Source organism: Heterodontus francisci, chromosome 1 (assembly GCF_036365525.1).
Source record: "Heterodontus francisci isolate sHetFra1 chromosome 1, sHetFra1.hap1, whole genome shotgun sequence".
Taxonomy (NCBI): Eukaryota; Metazoa; Chordata; class Chondrichthyes; order Heterodontiformes; family Heterodontidae; genus Heterodontus; species Heterodontus francisci.
Window position 1 is genome coordinate 96,263,217 of NC_090371.1, and position 21,004 is coordinate 96,284,220.

The 21,004-nt window shown below is 45.5% G+C and overlaps 1 protein-coding gene across 1 annotated transcript in view; it reads right to left on the reverse strand.

Annotated features, from left to right (window-relative positions):
* The window catches only part of cspg4ba (chondroitin sulfate proteoglycan 4ba), a 145,657-nt gene that overhangs the window by 57,782 nt on the left and 66,871 nt on the right, over positions 1–21,004 (reverse strand). Inside the window, exon 7 of the mRNA XM_068032903.1 lies at positions 13,741–13,872. Coding sequence (XP_067889004.1) covers positions 13,741–13,872 — 132 coding nt within the window. The remainder of the gene's footprint in view (positions 1–13,740; positions 13,873–21,004) is intronic.

Sequence of the window (21,004 nt, forward strand, 5' to 3'; positions counted from 1 at the left end):
TTGCTCCTCTACCTCTCTCTCTCTCACTATTTTAAGGCCTACAGAATAACCTCCAGGAGCATGATCATACCTTTTTTGCTTCTCAACTCCAACCAAATGCATTCTGTCTTTGTCCCCCTCAAGGACATCCTCTCTTTCCAACACCCAACATCTTCCCTAATCAGCACTGCCACCCCACCTCCCTTTTTTCCCTTCCCTATCTTTTCTGAACTCTTTGTATTGTTGAATATTAAGTGCCCAGTCCTTAACATTTTTAAGCCATGTTTCCATTATTGTCTCTACTCATATTCCCACGTGGCTATTTGTGCTTGTAACTCACCAACCTTATTCACAACACTTTGTGCATTTACATGCGGTAGAACATATTTGGGTTCCATTTATGTTGACTGTTATTCTACATACATTGTAAACCTGTCTTTGTATTTCTCGTAATCCTTCGGAGTCTGCTCCTTTCTAATATGGTACTAACTTGCTTCTCTGGTACAATCTAACACTCTCACTCCTTTATACACCCGATTCCTCTTTTCTACTTCTATATCCCAGTGCCCACCCTCTGCCAATTTAGTTTAAACCTACCACAACCACACTAGTGAACCCTGGTTCCAGTCCTGTCCCTTTTGAATACATGTCTCCTGCCCAAGAACTGGTCCCAATGACCCAAGAATCTGAAGCCCACCCTCCTGCACCATGCCTCAAGAAACACCTTGATCCTCCCTATCTTCCTATTTCTACTCTCGCTAGCAAGTTGGCACTGGGAGTAATCCAGAGATTACAACCTTCAAGGTGCTGCTTTTTAACTGCCTCCCTAGCTCCTGAAAATCTGACTATGGGGCCTCAATACCTGCTCTCTCTAAGTCATTGGTACCGACATGTACCACAATCACTGGCTCACTGCATTTCCCCTGCAGATTATGCACACTCTGTGATGTCCTGTACCCTGGCACCAGGAAGGCAACACATCATGCAGGTCACGATGATGGTTCCAGAAATGCCTGTCTGACCCCATCTATGGAATCTCCCATCATGGCTGCATTTCTATTCTTCGCTTTTACCCCCCATGCAGTCCCTCGCCGTGGCCTGGACTATACTCCTTCAAAGTACCGTCACTCCCATCAGTCTCCAATTCTGAATACCGGTTTGAGAGTGGCACACAGCCTGAAGACTCCTGCACAGAAACCACAGGCATCTCAGCCAGAGGCAGAGACTAGGCAGGCTGCCTCCACCTCATCCTCTGCCACAGGAGGAGACCCTGCAGAAATGTTAGGGAAAGAAATGCGCCATGCCATTGACTTCAGTTAATGGGTCACCTGGGTACTGTTCTGTACTTATTTCGGTTCTTTTGTTATCATCACAATATAACTTGTTTTTGTTATCAACCTGATATGTGTTTTATTGATGTTTTAACTCAGAAGGGGAATGTAGCATTGTGGGGTTGGTATCGGGGAGAAAGAAATGTGGACCCTGTGAACGTTATTTGCTCATGCCTTGTGATGTTGGATTATGTTGGCAGAGGAACACTCATTTAACATGCTCATAGCTGGCAAGGGGACCTCACAGTTATGGGTCACAGTAGTATGTTAGCACTCTATGCTGGAAGGTGAGTTTTGGGGTCGTCAGCTGAAAGAGCCTTGGGGCGATCAGGTGAAGTGCTGCTGAATCAGTGTGGCCCATGCTGCCATGCCAGCCTACAGTTCACCTCGAGGTCTGGGACAACTTAACAGGCATTCTCTGGGTGCTGGCCATCTCTGGAACGATTCGTTCCGCCTCCACCTCTTCCGAGCTGGAATGGCGTTCCAGGTCTTTATCCATCTCCAGGCTGCTTTGCATTACCATGTTGTGCAGGGCATGGCAGACGACCACAATATGAGACACTCTGGCTGGCTCTTACTGGAAGGCAACACCTCACTGGTTAATACAATGCAAGTGCATCTTCAAGCTGCCAAAGTCTGTTCAATGCAAGTCTATGTTTGTAAATGGCTCTGGTTGTAGCGCCTCTCTCCATCTCTGTCTGGCTAGCAGACGGACATTGGGAGCCACCTCCCCAGGGCAGAACCCTTACCTCCCAGCAGCCACCCACAGAATCTGGGTGTGGTCCTGAAGAGGTGCAGCACTTAGAATTCTTGGAGGATAAAGCAGCTGCCTCGGAACTGGGTGTAGGCCTGCAAGATTGGCTACCGGTGACCAGCTGGATATTCATAAGTGGTAGTCCTTTCTGTTCAGGAATCTGGCTGGCTGGTCTGAAGGTGCCTTGATGGCTATGCAGGTGCAACTGATAATCGTTTGGGCCTAAGAGAATCTATCGATGGCGGCAAAGCCTAATGCCCTCTATGCCTGCACAGGCCCACCTGCGTTAAAGTGGATGTCGTTCCCCCGCCCTTCTGAATATGATATCCATGACCTGCCTGATGGTGTGATGAGTTGCTGACTGCGAGATGCAACCCAGGTCTGCAGCTGTTCCCTGGAATGACCAGGTTGCATAGAAATTCAGGGTGACAGTGACCTTGACGGCTCCAGGTAAAACACTGTCATGGGGGCAGTGAGGCCTCAGATCATTGTGGATCACAGCACACAGGAGCAAGACCATCTGCCTGGATAGGCAGAGCCTCCTACTGCACTGGCGCTCGGTCATTTGCAGGTAGTTGTCTATTGGGTGGTAGACCTGATGTTGTGGGTAACACCTTCTTCCTCTTGCAGCCCCCTCCTGTGCTCCTCTGGCCTCCTGCTGATCAGGAGGTCACATTTGCTGAAGCTCATCCTAGCTTCTCAATCCAATGCCAGAATATAGAACATAGAACAGTACAGCACAGGCCCTTCGGCCCATGATGTTGTGCTGAACCTTTAACCTACTCTAAGATCAAACTAACTACCTACCCTTCATTCTACTATCATCCACGTACCTATCCAGGAGTTGCTTAAATGTCCCTAATGTATCTGCTTCTACCACCACTGCTGGCAGCGCATTCCACGCACCCAACACTCTCTGTGTAAAGAACCTACCTCTGACATCTCCCCGAAACCTTCCTCCAATCACCTTAAAATTATGCCCCCTGGTGATAGCCCTTTCCACCCTGGGAAAAAGTCTCTGGCTATCCACTCTATCTATGCCTCTCATCATCTTGTACACCTCTATCAAGTCACCTCTCATCCTTCTTTGCTCCAATGAGAAAAGCCCTAGCTCCCTCAATCTTTCTTCGTAAGACATGCCCTCCAGTCCAGGCAGCATCCTGGTAAATCTCCTCTGCACCCTCTCGAAAGCTTCCACATCCTTCCTATAATGAGGCGACCAGAACTGAACACAATATTCCAAGTGTGGTTGAACCAGGGCCTTATAGAGCTGCAGCATAATCTCGCGGCTCTTAAACTCAATCCCCCTGTTAATGAAAGCCAACACAACATACGCCTTCTTAACAACCCTATCAACTTGGGTGGCAACTTTGAGCGATCTATGGACATGGACCCCAAGATCCCTCTGTTCCTCCACACAACCAAGAATCCTGTCTTTAAGCCTGTATTCTGCATTCAAATTCAACCTTCCAATGAATCACTTCACACTTTTCCAGGTTGAACTCCATCTGCCACTTCTCAGCCCAGCTCTGCATCCTGTCAATGTCCCGTTGCAACCTACAACAGCCTTACACACTATCCACAACTCCAGCAACCTTCGTGTCATCGGCAAACTTGCTAACCCAGCCTTCCACTTCCTCATCCAAGTCATTTATAAAAATCACAAAGAGCAGAGGTCCCAGAACAGATCCCTGCAGAACACCACTGGTCACCGAGCTCCTTGCTGAATACTTTCCATCTACTACCACCCTCTGTCTTCTATGGGCCTGCCAATTTTGTATCCAGACAGCCAACTTTCCCTGTATCCCATGCCTCCTCACTTTCTGAATGAGCCTACCATGGGGAACCTTCTCAAACGCCTTGCTAAAATCCATATACACTACATCCACTGCTCTTCCTTCATCAATGTGTTTTGTCACATCTTCAAAGAATTCAATAAGGCTTGTGAGGCATGACCTGCCCCTCACAAAGCCATGCTGACTGTCTCTAATCAAACCATGCTTTTCCAAATAATCATAAATCCTGTCTCTCAGAATCCTCTCCAATAATTTGCCCACTACCGACGTAAGATTGACTGGTCTATAATTCCCAGGGTTATCCCTATTCCCTTTCTTGAACAAGGGAACAACATTTGCCACCCTCCAATCATCCGGTACTACTCCAGTGGACAGTGAGGACGCAAAGATCATCGCCAAAGGCGCAGCAATCTCTTCCCTCGCTTCCCGTAATATCCTTGGGTATATCCCGTCTGGCCCTGGGGACTTATCTGTCCTCATATCAGTCATAATTTCCAGCACATCCTCCCTCTTAACCTCAACCTGTTCGAGCATATCAGCCTGTTTCACGCTGTCCTCACAAACGACCAGGTCCCTCTCACTAGTGAATACTGAAGCAAAGTATTCATTTAGGACCTCCCCTACCTCCTCCGACTCCAGGCACAAGTTCCCTCCACTATCCCTGATCGGCCCTACCCTCACTCTGGCCATCTTCTTGTTCCTCACATAAGTGTAGAACGCATTGGGATTTTCCTTAATCATACCCGCCAAGACTTTTTCATGTCCCCTTCTAGCTCTCCTCAGTCCATTCTTCAGTTCCTTCCTGGCTACCTTGGAACCCTCTCGAGCCCTGTCTGATCCTTGCTTCCTCAACCTTAAGTAAGCTTCATTCTTCCTCTTGACTAGCTGTTCCACATCTCTTGTCATCCAAGGTTCCTTCACCCTACCATCCCTTCCTTGCCTCATCGGGACAAACCTATCCAGCAGTCGCAGCAAGTGCTCCCTAAACAACCTCCACATTTCTGTCGTGCATTTCCCTGAGAACATCTGTTCCCAATTTATGCTCCCCAGTTCCTGCCTAATAGCATTGTAATTCCCCCTCCCCCAATTAAATATTTTCCCATCCCGTCTGCTCCTGTCCCTCTCCATGACTATAGTAAAGGTCAGGGAGTTGTGATCACTATCACCGAAATGCTCTCCCACCGAGAGATCTGCCACCTGGCCTGGTTCGTTGCCAAGCACCAAGTCCAACATAGCCTCCCCTCTAGTCGGCCTATCTACATATTGAGTCAGGAAACCTTCCTGGACACACCTGACAAAAACTGCTCCAACCAAACTATTTGCACTAAGGAGGTTCCAATCAATATTAGGGAAGTTGAAGTCACCCAAGACAACAACCCTGTTACTTCTGCAGCTTTCCAAAATCTGCCTCCCAATCTGTTCCTCCGTGTCTCTGTTTCTATTGGGGGGTCTATAGAAAACTCCCAATAAAGTGACTGCTCCTTTCCTGTTTCTGACTTCCACCCATAATGACTCAGTAGACAAACCCATCTGAACTCTCTCAGCTGGGGCTTGTTTACTTACCAGACCTTCTCCTGCCCAAGTGATGCCAACAGCCTCACATCCCTCTCCAGATTCCTACCACTCAGCACTGACAAATGCAAGTCTTACAGCTCCAGCGATGGTTACTGTGTGGCACTTTTGGAGCAGATGAGCTCTATTTTGGACCTCTGCATTACGTTAATCAGTCCTTCCCATAGCCCTCCACATTGCTCATGTCCTCTACACCCTGCCGTGCTCCAGACATGGCGCTTTCCCTGTGCCCTTCCATTGAAAATGAAAAATAGTTCATGACAAGCCTTTTAATGAGCTCCACAATAAGCTCAACAGATGATTAATTGGAGGCATTCGCACTTCCTGTTCCCTCCCTTCTGACATTCCTTTAAAACTTGCTTTGTGTTCTGGGGCCAGCACCGACCTCCGGGAATGCAATCTTCAATTTGCCTGTGCACCTACTTCCGCTCTCAATGGACTTTCAAAATCCCATCATCTCTACCCTATCAAACCCATTCATAACCTCAAAGACCTCTACCAGGTCATCCCTCAGTCTTCCTTTTTCTGAAGAAACGAGCCCCAACCTTTTTTTTCCTTTCTTGATGGGTATATATATATATACTCTCAGTTCTGTTATAATTCTAATAAATCTTTTTTGTAACTTCTCCACTGCCTCGATATCCTTTTCATCATGTGGAGACCAAAACTGTTCACAGTACTCCAAGCGTGGTTGAACCAAGGTCTGATACAGGTTTAACATAACTCCTCTTCTTTTCAATTCTCTCTCTCTAGACATGAACCCATGGGTTTTGTTTTATATTACAAGACCACGAATGGGCAAGGTAGGATGTCACTTGTTGCCAGATCGTGCTTTTCATGTTTTCAGGACATCCCAAAGAGCATCACAGCCAAGGAAGTATTTTTGAAGTGTCAAATGCACCAGCAAATGGCTTGGAAACTCCTGTTCACATTGTATCTATGTGTTAGAAATGGTTCATACTCAACTGTCTGACCACTGAGAATACATTTGATCAAATAAGCTAGCTATAATATTAAATAAAGGCAGACATATAATTGAGAAGCAATCCTGTGGTCTCGAGTTCACTGTTTTGCGCTGCCTATATGAGACAAGGTGGTTAAGAGGAATTCCATCGTCATCTCCCACATTATCTGTCATTTGAGACTCAATGAAATGGACCTGAAAAGAATTACAAAGATTTTGGACTTTTTTTCCTTTCTGTTCAGTTTATAGGTTGTGTAAGTCAAGCTGTATCTTTCTGTTTGTCTAGCATTTTGTAAAGAAATCTTTACTTTTAGTCTGAATGCAACATCCTGACAGTCCAGTATTTACTGCCTTTTGGAACAACGATGGGAATGTGTGGAGTATCTCAAATGGTTTCTGGTACATTATACTGTTATTAAAGGGTAACTGTTAATCCCATATCATGCTTACACCCTTATGAGTTGGATAGTTTTATTTCATAGAGTTGATGTGCTCATGGAAACTTCCTCTTTGCTGTGATTGTAAAGCATTGAGATTTTTTAAGTTCCTGCCTACAAGCTTGTTTGCCAAACATTACTCGTTGTTCATAATAGATTTGCTTTAATCACAAAGATATACGTAGTCATACAAGAATGTAAACATAAAATGCTGCAACAGTACTAGGGGATGCAGATTGAAGTTTTGTGCAAGAGATGCAGGGGAATATGAAGAATAACTTTTTATGCAGCGGGTCGTAATGAAATGGAACTCGCTGCCCACAAGGATGGTAGACGAGGAAACAATCAATGACTTCAAAAGGAAACTGGATGACCATTGGAAGGAAATAGACTTGCAGGGCTATGGGGATCAAACAGGGGAGTGGGACTGAGTGAATAGCTCAGTGGAGAGTAGTATGGACTCGATGGGCTGAATGGCCTCCTTCTGTGCCATAAATGACTATGACTCTACGACTATGACCTTTTCCATTTTAAAGACAACCATTTACACTAAATAACCATATTGCTGGGCACTTATTTTACATGGTTTGCACTTTGAGGAGACGGTGACTCAATGATAATGTCACTGAACTAGTAATCCAGATGCCCAGGCCAATGTCCTGGGAACACGGGTTCAAATCCCACCATGGCAGCTGGTGGAATTATTAATTAATTGAATTTAAATCCGGAATTGAAAGCTAGTCTCAGTAACAGTGCCATGAATCTCGATTGTCGTAAAAACTCATCTGGTTCTCACATGTCCTTTAGGGAAGGAAATCTGCTGTCCTTACCTGGCCTGATCAACATGTGACTCCAGACCCACAGCAATGTGGTTGACTCTTAACTGCCCTCTGAAATGGCCTAGCAAGCTACTCGGTTGTCAAGAGCAATTAGGGATGGGCAACAAATGCTGGCCCTGCCAGCTCCTACATACCATGAAAGAATAAAAAAAACTTCTGCATAAATTTAAAAAACAAAAACGTGGTATATTCCAAAATCTGCTCAGAGAACTGAGATGAGTGAACAGGCAGAAAATCAATAAAGGAGGACAGCTCATTACATTGCAGCTCTAATGCTCACATAGTGGAAGCTGCTGGATTGTGTTCTTAGTTCCCCAAGGGATAACCCAACCCCCAAACAAATTTTTGGAATTTATGGTTCTCTGGGAAAAATATATGCAGTCTTTTCCTATCATTCAGACTCTCCCTGCAATCTATGGCCTGAGACCAGCATAGCGACAGATATGTGCATGCTGTTGCTGCTATCATAATATCACAACAGCTGCTGCTCTCAACATTACAACATTGTTTTATAGATTTTTAAAGTTTCCTCTCACGCTACTAGGGGTATTCTATAGGCCTCCAAATAGTGGGAGATAGATGAAGGAGCAAGTCTGCAGGGAAATCACAGAGATGTGCAAGAACTATAGAGTGGCGATATTGGGGGAATTTAGTTACCCAAATATCAGTTGGGATCATTTTTGAGTTAAGGGTAAGGAGCGGGAGGAATTCCTCAAATGCGTTCAGGAGAACTTCCTTGATCAGTATGTTCTCAGCCCAACTAGGAGAGAGGCATTGCTGGATCTCGTGCTGGGAGATGAGATGGGCAAGGTGGGCCAAGTGTCTGTGGGGGTGCACTTGGGTAAGAGTGATCATCGTATCATAAGGTTTAGGCTAGTAATGTAGAAAAGCAATGAACAAAATAAGGTAAAATGTCTAGATTGGAAGAGGGCAAATTTCAACGCGATGAGAAGGGTTCTAGCCAGGGTAGAATGGAATCAAAGACTGGCAGGAAGAGTTGTACTGGAATAATGGGTTATCTTTAAGGAAGAGATGCTTCAGGTACAGGCTAGGAACATTCCAACAAGGGCGAAAGGTAGGGGAACCAAGAACAGGGCTCCTTGGTTGATGAGGGAGGTAGAGATGATGATGAAACAATAAAAAAGGTGTATAATCCATGTCAGGTGAACTCATCAAGTGAGAACCAGACCATATACAATAAGTTGAGGGAGGATGTGAAGAGGAATATAAGACTGGCTAAGACAGAATATGAAAATAGAACGACAGGCAACATAAAAAAGGGAACCCAAAGGTCTTCCAACTGCATGTAAAAAGTAAGTAAGTAGTAAGAGGAGGAGTGGGGCCTATTAAGGACAAAGGCACAGGGCAACTCTAATATACTTAATGAGTATTCTCTATCAATGCTCACTAAGGAAATGGAGGCTGACAAATTATCAGGAGAAGCGGGAGAGAGTAGAGGCGATGGATAGGATAAAAATTGAGAGGGGGAGGTACTAAAAAGGTTGGCTATGCTTAGGGTTAATATGTCACCTGGTCTGGATGGCTTGCATCCAAGGTTGCAAAAGGAATTGGGGATGGAGATAAAGGAACAGCTTGCCATAATCTTCCAATCTTCCCTGGATGCAGGGAGGTGCTAAAGGATTGGAGAGTGGCAAGTGTGACACCCTTTTTCAAGAAAGGATCGAAGGACAGTCCTAGCAACTACAGGCCAGTTAGCTTAACATCAGTGGTTGGTAAGGTTTTAGAATAAATAAGGGAAAATATCAACACACACTTAGAGAGGCTGGTGTTAATTAAGGATAACCAGCATGGATTTGTAAAAGGCAGATCAGATTTGACTAATCTAATTGAATTCTTTAATGGAGTAACAGAGAAGGTTGATGAAGGGAGTGCAGTGGATGTTGTTTATATGGATTTTATGAAAGCAATTGATAAGGTACTACATAAAAGTCTGGTTAACAAAATTGATGTTCATGGAATAGGAGGGATAAATGGATTAAAAAAATTTGCTTAAGGACAGAAAACAGCGAGTCATAGTAAATGGTTGCTTTTCAGACTGGAGGATGGTAGACTGTGGTGTTCCCCAAGGGTCAGTGCTGGAACCACTGCCTTTTTGTGCTATATATAAATGACTTGGATCTTGGAATATAGAGTAGAATCTCAAAATTTGCTGACGACACCAAACTTGGATGTGAGGCAAACAGTGAGGATGATATGAACAGGCTGCAACAGGACATAGATAGGCTAGCAGAATGGGCAGACAGGTGGCAGATGGAATTTAATACTGACAAGTGTGAGGTGATGCATTTTGGCAGAAGGAATAGGAGCAGGCAATATATATTTAATGGCACAGTTCTAAAGAGTGTGCAGGAACAGAGGGATATGGGGGTGCATGTGCATAGATCTTGGAAAATGGCAGGACATATTGAGAATGTGGTTAATAAAGCACATGGGATCTTGGGCTTTATAAATAGAGACATTGAGTACAAAAGCAGGGAAGTTACGCTGAACCTTTATAAAGCTCTGGTTAGGCCCCAACTGGAGCACTGCATCCAGTTTTGGCCACCATACTTAAGGAAGTATGTGCGGGCCCTTGAGTGGGTGGAGAGGAGATTTATCAGAATGGTTCCAGGGATGGAGAATCTTTGTTACAAAGTTAGATTGGAAAAGCTGGGTTTATTCTCCTTAGAATAAAGGAGATTGAGAGGAGATTGAATGGAAGTGTGCAAGATTATGACAGGCTTAGCTAAGTTAGACAAGGAAAACTGTTCCCATTAACCAATGGGACAAGGACTAGAGGACACAGATTGAAGGTTTTGGGCAAAAGATGCAGGGGAATATGAGGAAGCACTTTTATTACACAGCGGGTCGTAATGACCTGGAACTTGCTGCCCACAAGGGTGGTGGAAGCGGAGATGATCATAGACTTCAAGAGGAAGTTGGATGGCCTGAGAAAAATGGACTGGTAGGGCTACAGGGATCGTGCCAGAGAGACTGACTGCAGAGCTCCGTAAAGAGCCAGCATGGACTCAATGGCTTCCTTCTGTGCAGTTGATGACTCTATGGCTCTTGGTTTCTTTCAGAAATTTTAGTGTCACTTATATCAACAGGCAGCAAGTTTAAAAAGGAGCTTTGTTTGTTTAATTGCAGCTGACCATAAATGGGTATCTTATCATTTGTATACTGGATCAAAAACAGTTTGGCGAATTTTGTTTAAGCAAAAAGTGCTGTTGACATCATCAGGGGTATAGGCTTGGAAGGTTTGCGAAGCCTTGAGTTGCAAGGGAGCTTAAAAAGCATATACCAGAAGATGCTATTTAACAAAACAATTTTTGGTTCCATTTTAAGGTTAATCATAACCTCTTGCAATTACTGTTGATGGTGAAACTCCCTTTTCGGACTAAAAAAATTTCATTGCAACATGCGCCCTTAATCTTTGATCCGCTATCAATAAGATAACTTGTTTTAGTGGATCTTCTTCCCTGCATGACCAAATTAACTTGTCACGTCTTTTGTACTTGAAGGACAGCCCAAAAATGAGTTCAGAGTTTGACTCTGTCACTGTAATGTTGAACCTTGATATTGTCTAGTCTTTTGATTGTCTGGAGAACAAGTCTCTGGAAGTAGTTTTCAGCCAATGAAGTACTGAATTTTAACAATATATTCTGTTACATTGGTCTTCACTGTAAGATGGGCAAGGTTGAACAAATGTGAGAGCAGCAGGGAGAAGATGATCCCAAACAGTGTAGGTGCGAGAACACAGCCCTGTTTCACGCCACTCAGGATAGGAAAGGGGTCTGATGAGGCACCGCTATGCTGAATTGTGCCTTTCATACTGTCATGGAATGAGGTGATGATACTTAGTAGCTTTGGTGGACATCCGATTTTTTCTAGTAGTCAGAAGAGACCACGTCTGCTGACAAGGTCAAAGGCTTTGGTGAGATCAATGAAAGCAACATAGAGGGGCATCCGTTCTTCGCGGCATTTATCCTGTAGCTGGCGAAGGGAGAAGACCAAAGTACGGAAGGTCCTCATCAGGGAACTCCTCTTTGCTGATGATGCTGCAGTAACAGCCCACATAGAAGAGAGTCTGCAGAGACTTATTGACAGGATTGCGGCTGCCTGCAACAAATTTGGCCTAACCATCAGCCTCAAGAAAACGAACATCATGGGACAGGACGTCATAAATGCTCCATCCATCAATATCGGCGACCACGATCTGGAAGTGGTTCAAGAGTTCACCTACCTAGGCTCAACTATCACCAGTAACCTGTCTCTAGATGCAGAAATCAACAAGCACATGGGAAAGGCATCCGCTGCTATGTCCAGACTGGCCAAGAAGGTGTGGCAAAATGGCGCACTGACATGGAACACAAAAGTCCGAGTGTATCAAGCCTGTGTCCTCAGTACCTTGCTCTATGGAAGCGAGACCTGGACAACGTATGTCAGCCAAGAGCGACATCTCAATTCATTCCATCGTCGCTGCCTCCGGAGAATACTTGGCATCAGGTGGCAGGACCGTATCTCCAACACAGAAGTCCTCGAGGCGGCCAACATCCCCAGCTATTGAGTCAGCGGCGCTTGAGATGGCTTGGCCATGTGAGCCGCATGGAAGATGGCAGGATCCCCAAGGACACATTGTACAGCGAGCTCGTCACTGGTATCAGATCCACCGGCCGTCCATGTCTCCACTTTAAAGACGTCTGCAAACGCCACATGAAGTCCTGTGACATTGATCACAATTCGTGGGAGTCAGCTGCCTGTGATCGCCAGAGCTGGCAAACAGCCATAAAGGCGGGGCTAAAGAGTGGTGAGTCGAAGAGACTTAGCTGCTGGCAGGAAAAAAGACAGAAGCGCAAGGAGAGAGCCAACTGTGTAATAGCCTCGCCAACCAATTTTATCTGCAGCACCTGTGGAAGAGTCAGTCATTCTAGAATTGGCCTTTATAGTCACTCCAGGTGCTGCTTCACAAACCACTGACCACCTCCAGGTGCTTACCCATTGTCTCTCGAGACAAGGAGGCCAAAGAGAAGAGATTCTGTTACAGAATTAAGTGTAGTTTATTGGAGACATATGGAAATAGATAAATTTAGATTTTTAAATTACAAAATAAAAACATAAATGGAGCTGTTAATTTTGAAACAGTAACTATGCTACTGCACTACATGTGTGATGGAATGGTCTATTTGTAGATTCTGATTTAGGAATAACATGATTCTTTTTAAATAAAAAATAGTTATGGTATTGAGCTTCCATGAGTGACATACATGGCACAAAGGCAACACTTCCTAGTGGGCACTGAGAGAAGAGTCACTGCGAAAGGAGCCAGATGAGCTCCTGTGTGGTCAACATACCTGCATATAGAAAGCAGGTAGGCATTGGAGAATGCATCTTCCAAATCTCATTTGAGCACTTTTTGGGGTCAGCTTTTCCCTAAACTGTCCTTTTTTTTTCCCTTCTGCTTATTTGCTCTACCCTGGAGTTTGCATGGCTGATGGGTGGAGGGGGCAGACAGGGGGTAATGTGTAGAAATTACACCAGGACAGAAGGCGGCAGCCTCAATGGACCAACTGGTTTGTTCCTGTCCTTCGTTTTCATATGTTCGAGGTTACACTGAAAGAAAAGATTGCCATACCAGACCAAAGTACTATTTGCTAAAAGGTATTATTTCAAGTACTAAAATAAAATTAAGCTGGAACATAAGCATTCAATGAATCGATTACTACATAGGAAGTCATTGATGATAGCAGCATATATCATACTCAAATATTGATGACTTATAGAATTTTCCCTGCTTGCTGAATATATTCACAACTTCCAATGCAGTATACCCCATTATATAGTTCTTTTATTCCGTCCTATGGACCAAAGTGTCTTGCAGGTACCAGTTGGATACATCTCGGTCAACAACTGTATGGACAATATTCTTTATAGAGGAGTTCAAGCTTTTCAAGTAAAAATATTTGAAAATAAATCTGTATTTGTTCAGTGACAGACAATTTCATCATATGCAGCATTTTAGCAAAATATAAACTGATCAAAACTTTACTGAAGAACTGACAGCTTACCTGGAAAGACTCTTAAATCATTGTTTGCTTCCATGTTTATGACCAGTGCTCCAGCCGTAATACTAAAGATCTGCCGAGGAGCAAAGTTCAGTCCATCTGTAACCTGAAAGTTAAATCCGCCTGACATGGCTCCTGCAAAAACAGGACAGACAAAATGAGTATATTTAAAACTGCCCAGATTCAATGTCGGAAAGCAACTCATTTTAATCAGGGAGGCCCCAAAATTTCCCTAGCCTCAGTACTTACGGACTCCCAAATTTCAGGGACAGGGACACTAGCATAAAGGGAGTATGCGCCTACTTCATTTACGGTCCTCCTTTGGTGTTCACCCTGCAGGGCCCAGGAATTTCAGAGCAACAGCAAACCACACCAGCCGATGGTTGGAACTAGTTCGAAACAAACCCAAGAAATGTCACTATTGCATTTAAGGTTTGGTACTGGGGTTGTACTTCCACAGTTATGTAGGAATACTTTACACTAGCTGCAAGAGAAGCAGAGCTGCTGGGATTTCTGGTGGATAATGCCAATCTGCCTTTTGTGCCTCTTTCAGTGACACGAGGCAGGAGGCAGCAGACGCAAGAAACACCTGCCCCCTCCTGTTGGAGTTATTGCCTGTGGGGAGAAAGGGTTGGAGACTCAGTGCAATCAGATCCTTCCCCAATTCCTAACCCACCCAATGCGTGATATACTCCCCAATACCATCCACCAGGAACTTCCAGAGTGGAGCCTTTTTAAATCAAGATTCTTAAAAAATTAAAGAAAACATATAGGATTTATTTAGTAGTCTTTGCTATTTGCCTGTCTTTCTATTTATTATTCAAGCTTGTATTTGAACACAGTGGTGCTCAACATCAGGACCAATTTGACTGAATTATCGAGCCTAGTGATACAAAGAAAATAAATGAACACACAGATTAAGTGCCAATGGGCTAACAAAGACAGAAGCTGTGGGTTGAAGAAGTTTTCTTGCATTGTTGAAAGCAGTTCACCACAGCAATGTTAAGCACAAAGGAGGCGTTTAGCTCATCGGGCTGAATTTTAACCGCACGCCGCATTCCTCATCGATGTGCTTTTAACTCTGCGGTCTTCTGACAATGAAGGGCAGTTGAGGAGCCCCTGCGATATTTCGCACAGTGGCTCATTTAAATAGTGGGGGCAGAGCGGACGCCTTCGATGACGTGTAGGGGCAGCCACCGCTTCCCTGGCAAGGGCATCTGGCGCCACCGCGCAGGCGCCATTTTTAAAGGGGTTCAAGCCCTTCAGTTATAATGTAAAATGTAAAGGTCTGATCTCTGGGAATTAAAAATAAAATGTTGTCAGGTGTCAACCACGTATCCCACTCCCCAAACGGTAAATCATACATTAATTGCCCTCTACTGCCATGATAAAATTTTATTAGCATCACGAACTTCCCCGACATTTGTTCCCTTTGACCCTCAACCTCTTCCAACCATCCCACAGCCAATAATAAATGTTGTCCCCGATCCTCCGCCCCTCCCACCCTGAAAATTTTATTTCTCTCCCCCCAACCACCCAACCCACCAAGTTCTCGCCTCGGAACTCCGTGCAGAGTTCAAAAGGCGCGCGCGCGCGCGAAGGCCAAACGGAGGCCGTAAAAAAGGGGTGGGACGTCCGTCGCCTGCAGGTAAGTTTATTAGCATCTCATTTATGTTCATTTTGTTATGACCAGGTGAGAAAGAGGTCTAGGGGTTCCCTCTCAGCCTTTTCCTGGTTTGGCAGTAACAGAGTTTAATTTTTAAACCACCATGTTCTTAGCGTCTCCCCAATGATTCCTTATTCACTGCTCTCCAATTGTAATGGCAACAAAATCAACCAGACAGGTTTTCTTGGATTTTAAACAAGAAAGATGTAAGTTTATTAACCTTAAAACTCTAATGCAGTTAAAACTACTAAAATATGCAATGCAACCATTCTCGCATGCATACGCGATGAACACACACGCAGATAAAGACAGAAAAGGAGGAAAAATCAAGGGAAAAGTTTTGAGGCGATAGCTGGGAGTTCATTTACTGCCTTTTGAGTTCGATGTAAAGTCGTTGATTGCAGTTAAATCTTGCCGTCTCGTTGGGGCCCAGTGCATACTTTCAAATTTGTTTCGATGGTTTTCTGTCTTGAGGCTTAGTTTCTTCCATGAGTCCCTGTCTTTGTGTGTGAGAGAGAGTGAGACAGACAGGGAGACGCGGTCTTCTTGAAGTCCAGTTGCAGTCTCTTCTTTTTCATGCGAGAGCGAGAGAGAGAGAGAGAGACAGAGACAGACAGGGAGAGATGCTCTCTCTTCAATTTCAGTTGCAGTCTATTTCTTTCTGTCTGGCACAATTCAAACCAAACCTGGGCCAGCAAGCCAGTCAAGTGACTAGCTCTTTTTTTTTTTAAAAAACAACCTGCCCGGCGAGGTTATGTGGATTCTTTCAATCTTCGTAGACAAATGAATTTGGCCTAACCATCAGCCTCAAGAAAACGAACATCATGGGACAGGACGTCAGAAATGCTCCATCCATCAATATTGGCGACCACGCTCTGGAAGTGGTTCAAGAGTTCACCTGCCTAGGCTCAACTATCACCAGTAACCTGTCTCTAGATGCAGAAATCAACAAGCGCATGAGAAAGGCTTCCACTGCTCTGTCCAGACTGGCCAAGAGAGTGTGAGAAAATGGCGCACTGACATGGAACACAAAAGTCCGAGTGTATCAAGCCTGTGTCCTCAGTACCTTGCTCTATGGAAGCGAGACCTGGACAACGTATGTCAGCCAAGAGCGACATCTCAATTCATTCCATCGTCGCTGCCTCCGGAGAATACTTGGCATCAGGTGGCAGGACCGTATCTCCAACACAGAAGTCCTCGAGGCGGCCAACATCCCCAGCTATTGAGTCAGCGGCGCTTGAGATGGCTTGGCCATGTGAGCCGCATGGAAGATGGCAGGATCCCCAAAGACACATTGTACAGCGAGCTCGCCACTGGTATCAGACCCACCGGCCGTCCATGTCTCCGCTTCAAAGACGTCTGCAAACGCGACATGAAGTGCTGTGATATTGATCACAAGTCGTGGGAGTCAGTTGTCAGCGTTCGCCAGAGCTGGCGGGCAGCCATAAACGCAGGGCTAAAGTGTAGCGAGTCGAAAAGACTTAGCAGTTGGCAGGAAAAAAGACAAAAGCACAAGGGGAGAGCCAACTGTGTAACAGCCCCGACAAACAAATTTTTCTGCAGCACCTGTGGAAGAGCCTATCACTCTAGAATTGGCCTTTATAGCCACACCAGGCGCTGCTCCACACACCACTGACCACCTCCAGGTGCTTACCCATTGTCTCTTGAAATAAGGAGGCCAAAGAAGAAGGTAGACATCCTCAATAGGGGGCTGGAATCCTGACTTTCACACATTCAAAGTCTTTTGATCAAAATCCATTTGGTTAATTGAATCAGAGTAGTTCCATTGTCTTCTCCAGGCACCTGTCTTTTAGAATGCAAATGTTTCCAGCCACTGTCCTTTTAGAATATAGGTGCAGCCACGTTTTCAGTCCAGTAAGAGTTTAAAATTAATGTTCCTGATGACAAAATGAATATGCCTCATTCTTGGCAGGTGTGGTTTTCAAACAATTTGAATATGCAGATGAAGGGCCCGCCGCCAGGCTGCTGCATTGAGCTCCCCCTGCCACTGGTCATATGCGGCGGGCCCTTCTCAACGCTGCAGGAAGCGCTGGTATAGTGGCAATGTCACTGGACTAGTAATCCAGAGCCTAGGTTAATGTTCTGGAGACATGGGTTCGAATCCCACCACGGCAGATGATGAAATTTGAAATCAATTAATAAATCTGGAATTGAAAGCTAGTCTAATGGTGACCACGAAATCATTGTCGATTGTTGTAAAAACCAATCTGGTTCACTAATGTCCTTTAGGGAAGGAAATCTGCCGTCCTTACCAGGTCTGGCCTACACGTGACTTCAGACCCACAGCAATGTGGTTGACTCTTAAATGCCCTCTCAACTGGCCCAGCAAGCCACTCAATTCAACGGCAATTCAGGTTGGGAAATACATGCTGGCCTAGCCAGTGACGCCCACATCCCACAAACTAATAAAAAAGGGTTGAGGCGGGCCTCTCCCTGCAAAATTGTACCGGGTCCCCGTGCCGCGACCTGCAGCGTGGGGGCCGGTAAACTTCAGTCCATCATCCTGTGCAACTGTAAACCCCACGCCAAAGCTATCTACATTTTCCTTATTCTTTTCTTATGCTCTTTAATATTAAAATGGTTTAGTCCTCCTCTTAAATGCTGTGCTTATCTCCACTTAGTCACTTGCTGTAATGGATTGCTTCTAAATCGTCCTGTGCTTTGACAGCTGATCCTAAATGAGGGCTGGATTTTATGCTCTCCCCCATGGAGAGTGTGACAGCAGGGAGAGCATTTAATCAGGTGGGATGGTGGCGGGGTCCCCATTGGCAACTTGCATCCACCCGAATTGTCTGTGGCAGGAAGGCCTGTGGAGGGCCTTCCTGCCCTGCCGCCAAATGAAGCTTTTAAATGAACAGTTAATGCTCAAATAAGGGCCTCTTCCCACCGCTGCCAGCATTAACCCAGCGGCAGGCAGGCCTATCGCCACCCAGGAGCATGACAAGCAAACCTGTGCAGGTTGCTTGCTGGCTACCAGGGCGGGGGTCCATTGCTCAATGCACTTAGTGCTTGATTGAGGGACCCAGCATTGGGAAACGGAACCCTCTGAGAGCCACGCTCCTGCTCTTGCTGTCGATCCCATACAACCCCCCTCCCCCGTGACGCCCACCCTGCGAAACCCACCCCCCACCATCACTCACCTGTGGCCTGGGTCCATCAGTGATCCTGAGCCTCGGATAGGTGCATTACCAGCAGCAGCCACAGCCTCCACGGTGGTGCTGCTGACAAAAGTGCAGCCTCTGATTGGCTGGCAGCTCTCAGTGGGCGGGACTTCCACTTTGGCATCCTTAATCCTGGGGAAGCCCTGCTGCTGCCCAGTTAATTGCCTGATTGGCACATGAAGTAGTGGGCCTTCCTGAAAAGAGGCAATGCAGGGCTCTTGCTGGTTCTTCAGCTGTAGGGAGAGACCCACATTGCCTCCATTAAATATTGCCCTCAATGTTTCTTTGTTGCCAATACAAAGAACAAAGAACAGAACAGCACAGGAACAGGCCATTCAGCCCTCCAATCCGACACTGATCTTGATGCCTGCCTAAACTAAAACCTTCTGCACTTCTGGGGACCGTATCCCTCAATTCCCATCCTATTCATGTATTTGTCAAGATGCCTCTTAAACATCGCTATCGTACCTGCTTCCACCACCTCCCCGGCAGCAAGTTCCAGGCACTCACCACCCTTTGTGTAAAGAACTTGCCTCGCACATCCCCTCTAAACTTTGCCCCTCTCACCTTAAACCTATGTCCCCTAGTAACTGACTCTTCCACCCTGGGAAAAAGCTTCTGACTAGCCACTCTGTCCATGCCACTCATAACTTTGTAAACCTCTATCATGTCGCCCCTCCACCTGCGTTGTTCCAGTGAAAACAATCCGAGTTTATCCAACCTCTCCTCATAGTTAATGCCCTCCAGACCAGGCAACATCCCGGTAAACCTCTTCTGTACCCTCTCCAAAGCCTCCACGTCCTTCTGGTAGTGTGGCGATCAGAATTGCACGCAATATTCTAAGTGTGGCCTAACTAAATTTCTGTACAGCTGCAGCATGACTTGCCAAATTTTATACTCTATGCCCCGACTGATGAAGGCAAGCATGCCGTATGCCTTCTTGACTACCTTATCCACCTGCGTTGCCACTTTCAGTGACCTGTGGACCTATACGCCCAGATCTCTCTGCCTGTCAATACTCCTAAGGGTTCTGCCATTTACTGTATACTTCCCACCTGCATTAGACCTTCTAAAATGCATTACCTCACATTTGTCCGGATTAAACTCCATCTGCCATTTCTCCACCCAAGTCTCCAGCCTAGCTATATCCTGCTGTATCCTCTGACAATCCTCATCACTATCTGCAACTCCACCAACCAGCACCGATCCTTGCGGAACACCACGAGTCACATCCCTCCATTCAGAAAAGCACACTTCCACTACTACCCATAGATTCTATGGCCGAGCCAGTTCTGTATCCATCTTGCCAGCTCACCTCTGATCCCGTGTGACCTCACCTTTTGTACCAGTCTGCCATGAGGGACCTTGTCAAAGGCTTTACTGAAGTCCATATAGACAACATCCACTGCCCTTCCTTCATCAATCATCTTCGTCACTTCCTCAAAAAACTCAATCAAATTAGTGAAACACGACCACCCCTTCACAAAACCATGCTGCCTCTCGCTAATAAGTTAATTTGTTTCCAAATGGGAGTAAATCCTGTCCCGAAGAATCCTCTCTAATAATTTCCCTACCACTGATGTAAGGCTCACCGGCCAATAATTTCCTGGATTATCCTTGCTACCCTTCTTAAACAAAGGAACAACATTGGCTATTCTCCAGTCATCTGGGACCTCACCTGTAGCAAATGAGGATACAAAGATTTCTGTCAAGCCCCCAGCAATTTCTTCCCTTGCCTCCCTCAGTATTCTGGGGTAGATCCCATCAGGCCCTGGGGACTTATCTACCTTAATGCTTTGCAAGACACCCAACACCTCCTTTTTGATAGCGACATGACCGAGACTATCTACTCTCCCTTCCCTAGACTCATTATCCATCAAGACCTTCTCTTTGGTGAATACTGATGCAAAGTACTCATTTAGTACCTCGCCCATTTCCTCTGGCACCACACATAGATCCCCTCCACTGTCCTTGAGTGGGCCAACCATTTCCCTGGTTACCCTCTTGCTCTTTATATACATATAAAAGGCCTTGGGATTTTCCTTAATCCTGTTTGCCAATGACTTTTCATGACCCCTTTTAGCCCTCCTGACTCCTTGCTTAAGTTCCTTCCTACTGTCTTTATATTCCTCAAGGGCTTCGTCTGTTCCTAGCCTTCCAGCCCTTACGAATGCTTCCTTTTTCTTTTTGACTAGGCTCACAATATCCCTCATTATCCAAGGTTCCCGAAACTTGCCAAACTTATCCTTCTTCCTCACAGGTACATGCTGGTCCTGGATTCTAATCAACTGACGTTTGAAAGACTCCCACATGTCAGATGTTGATTTACCCTCTAACAGCCGCCCCCAATCTAAATTCTTCAGTTCCTGCCTAATATTGTTATAATTAGCCTTCCCCCAATTTAGCACCTTCACCTGAG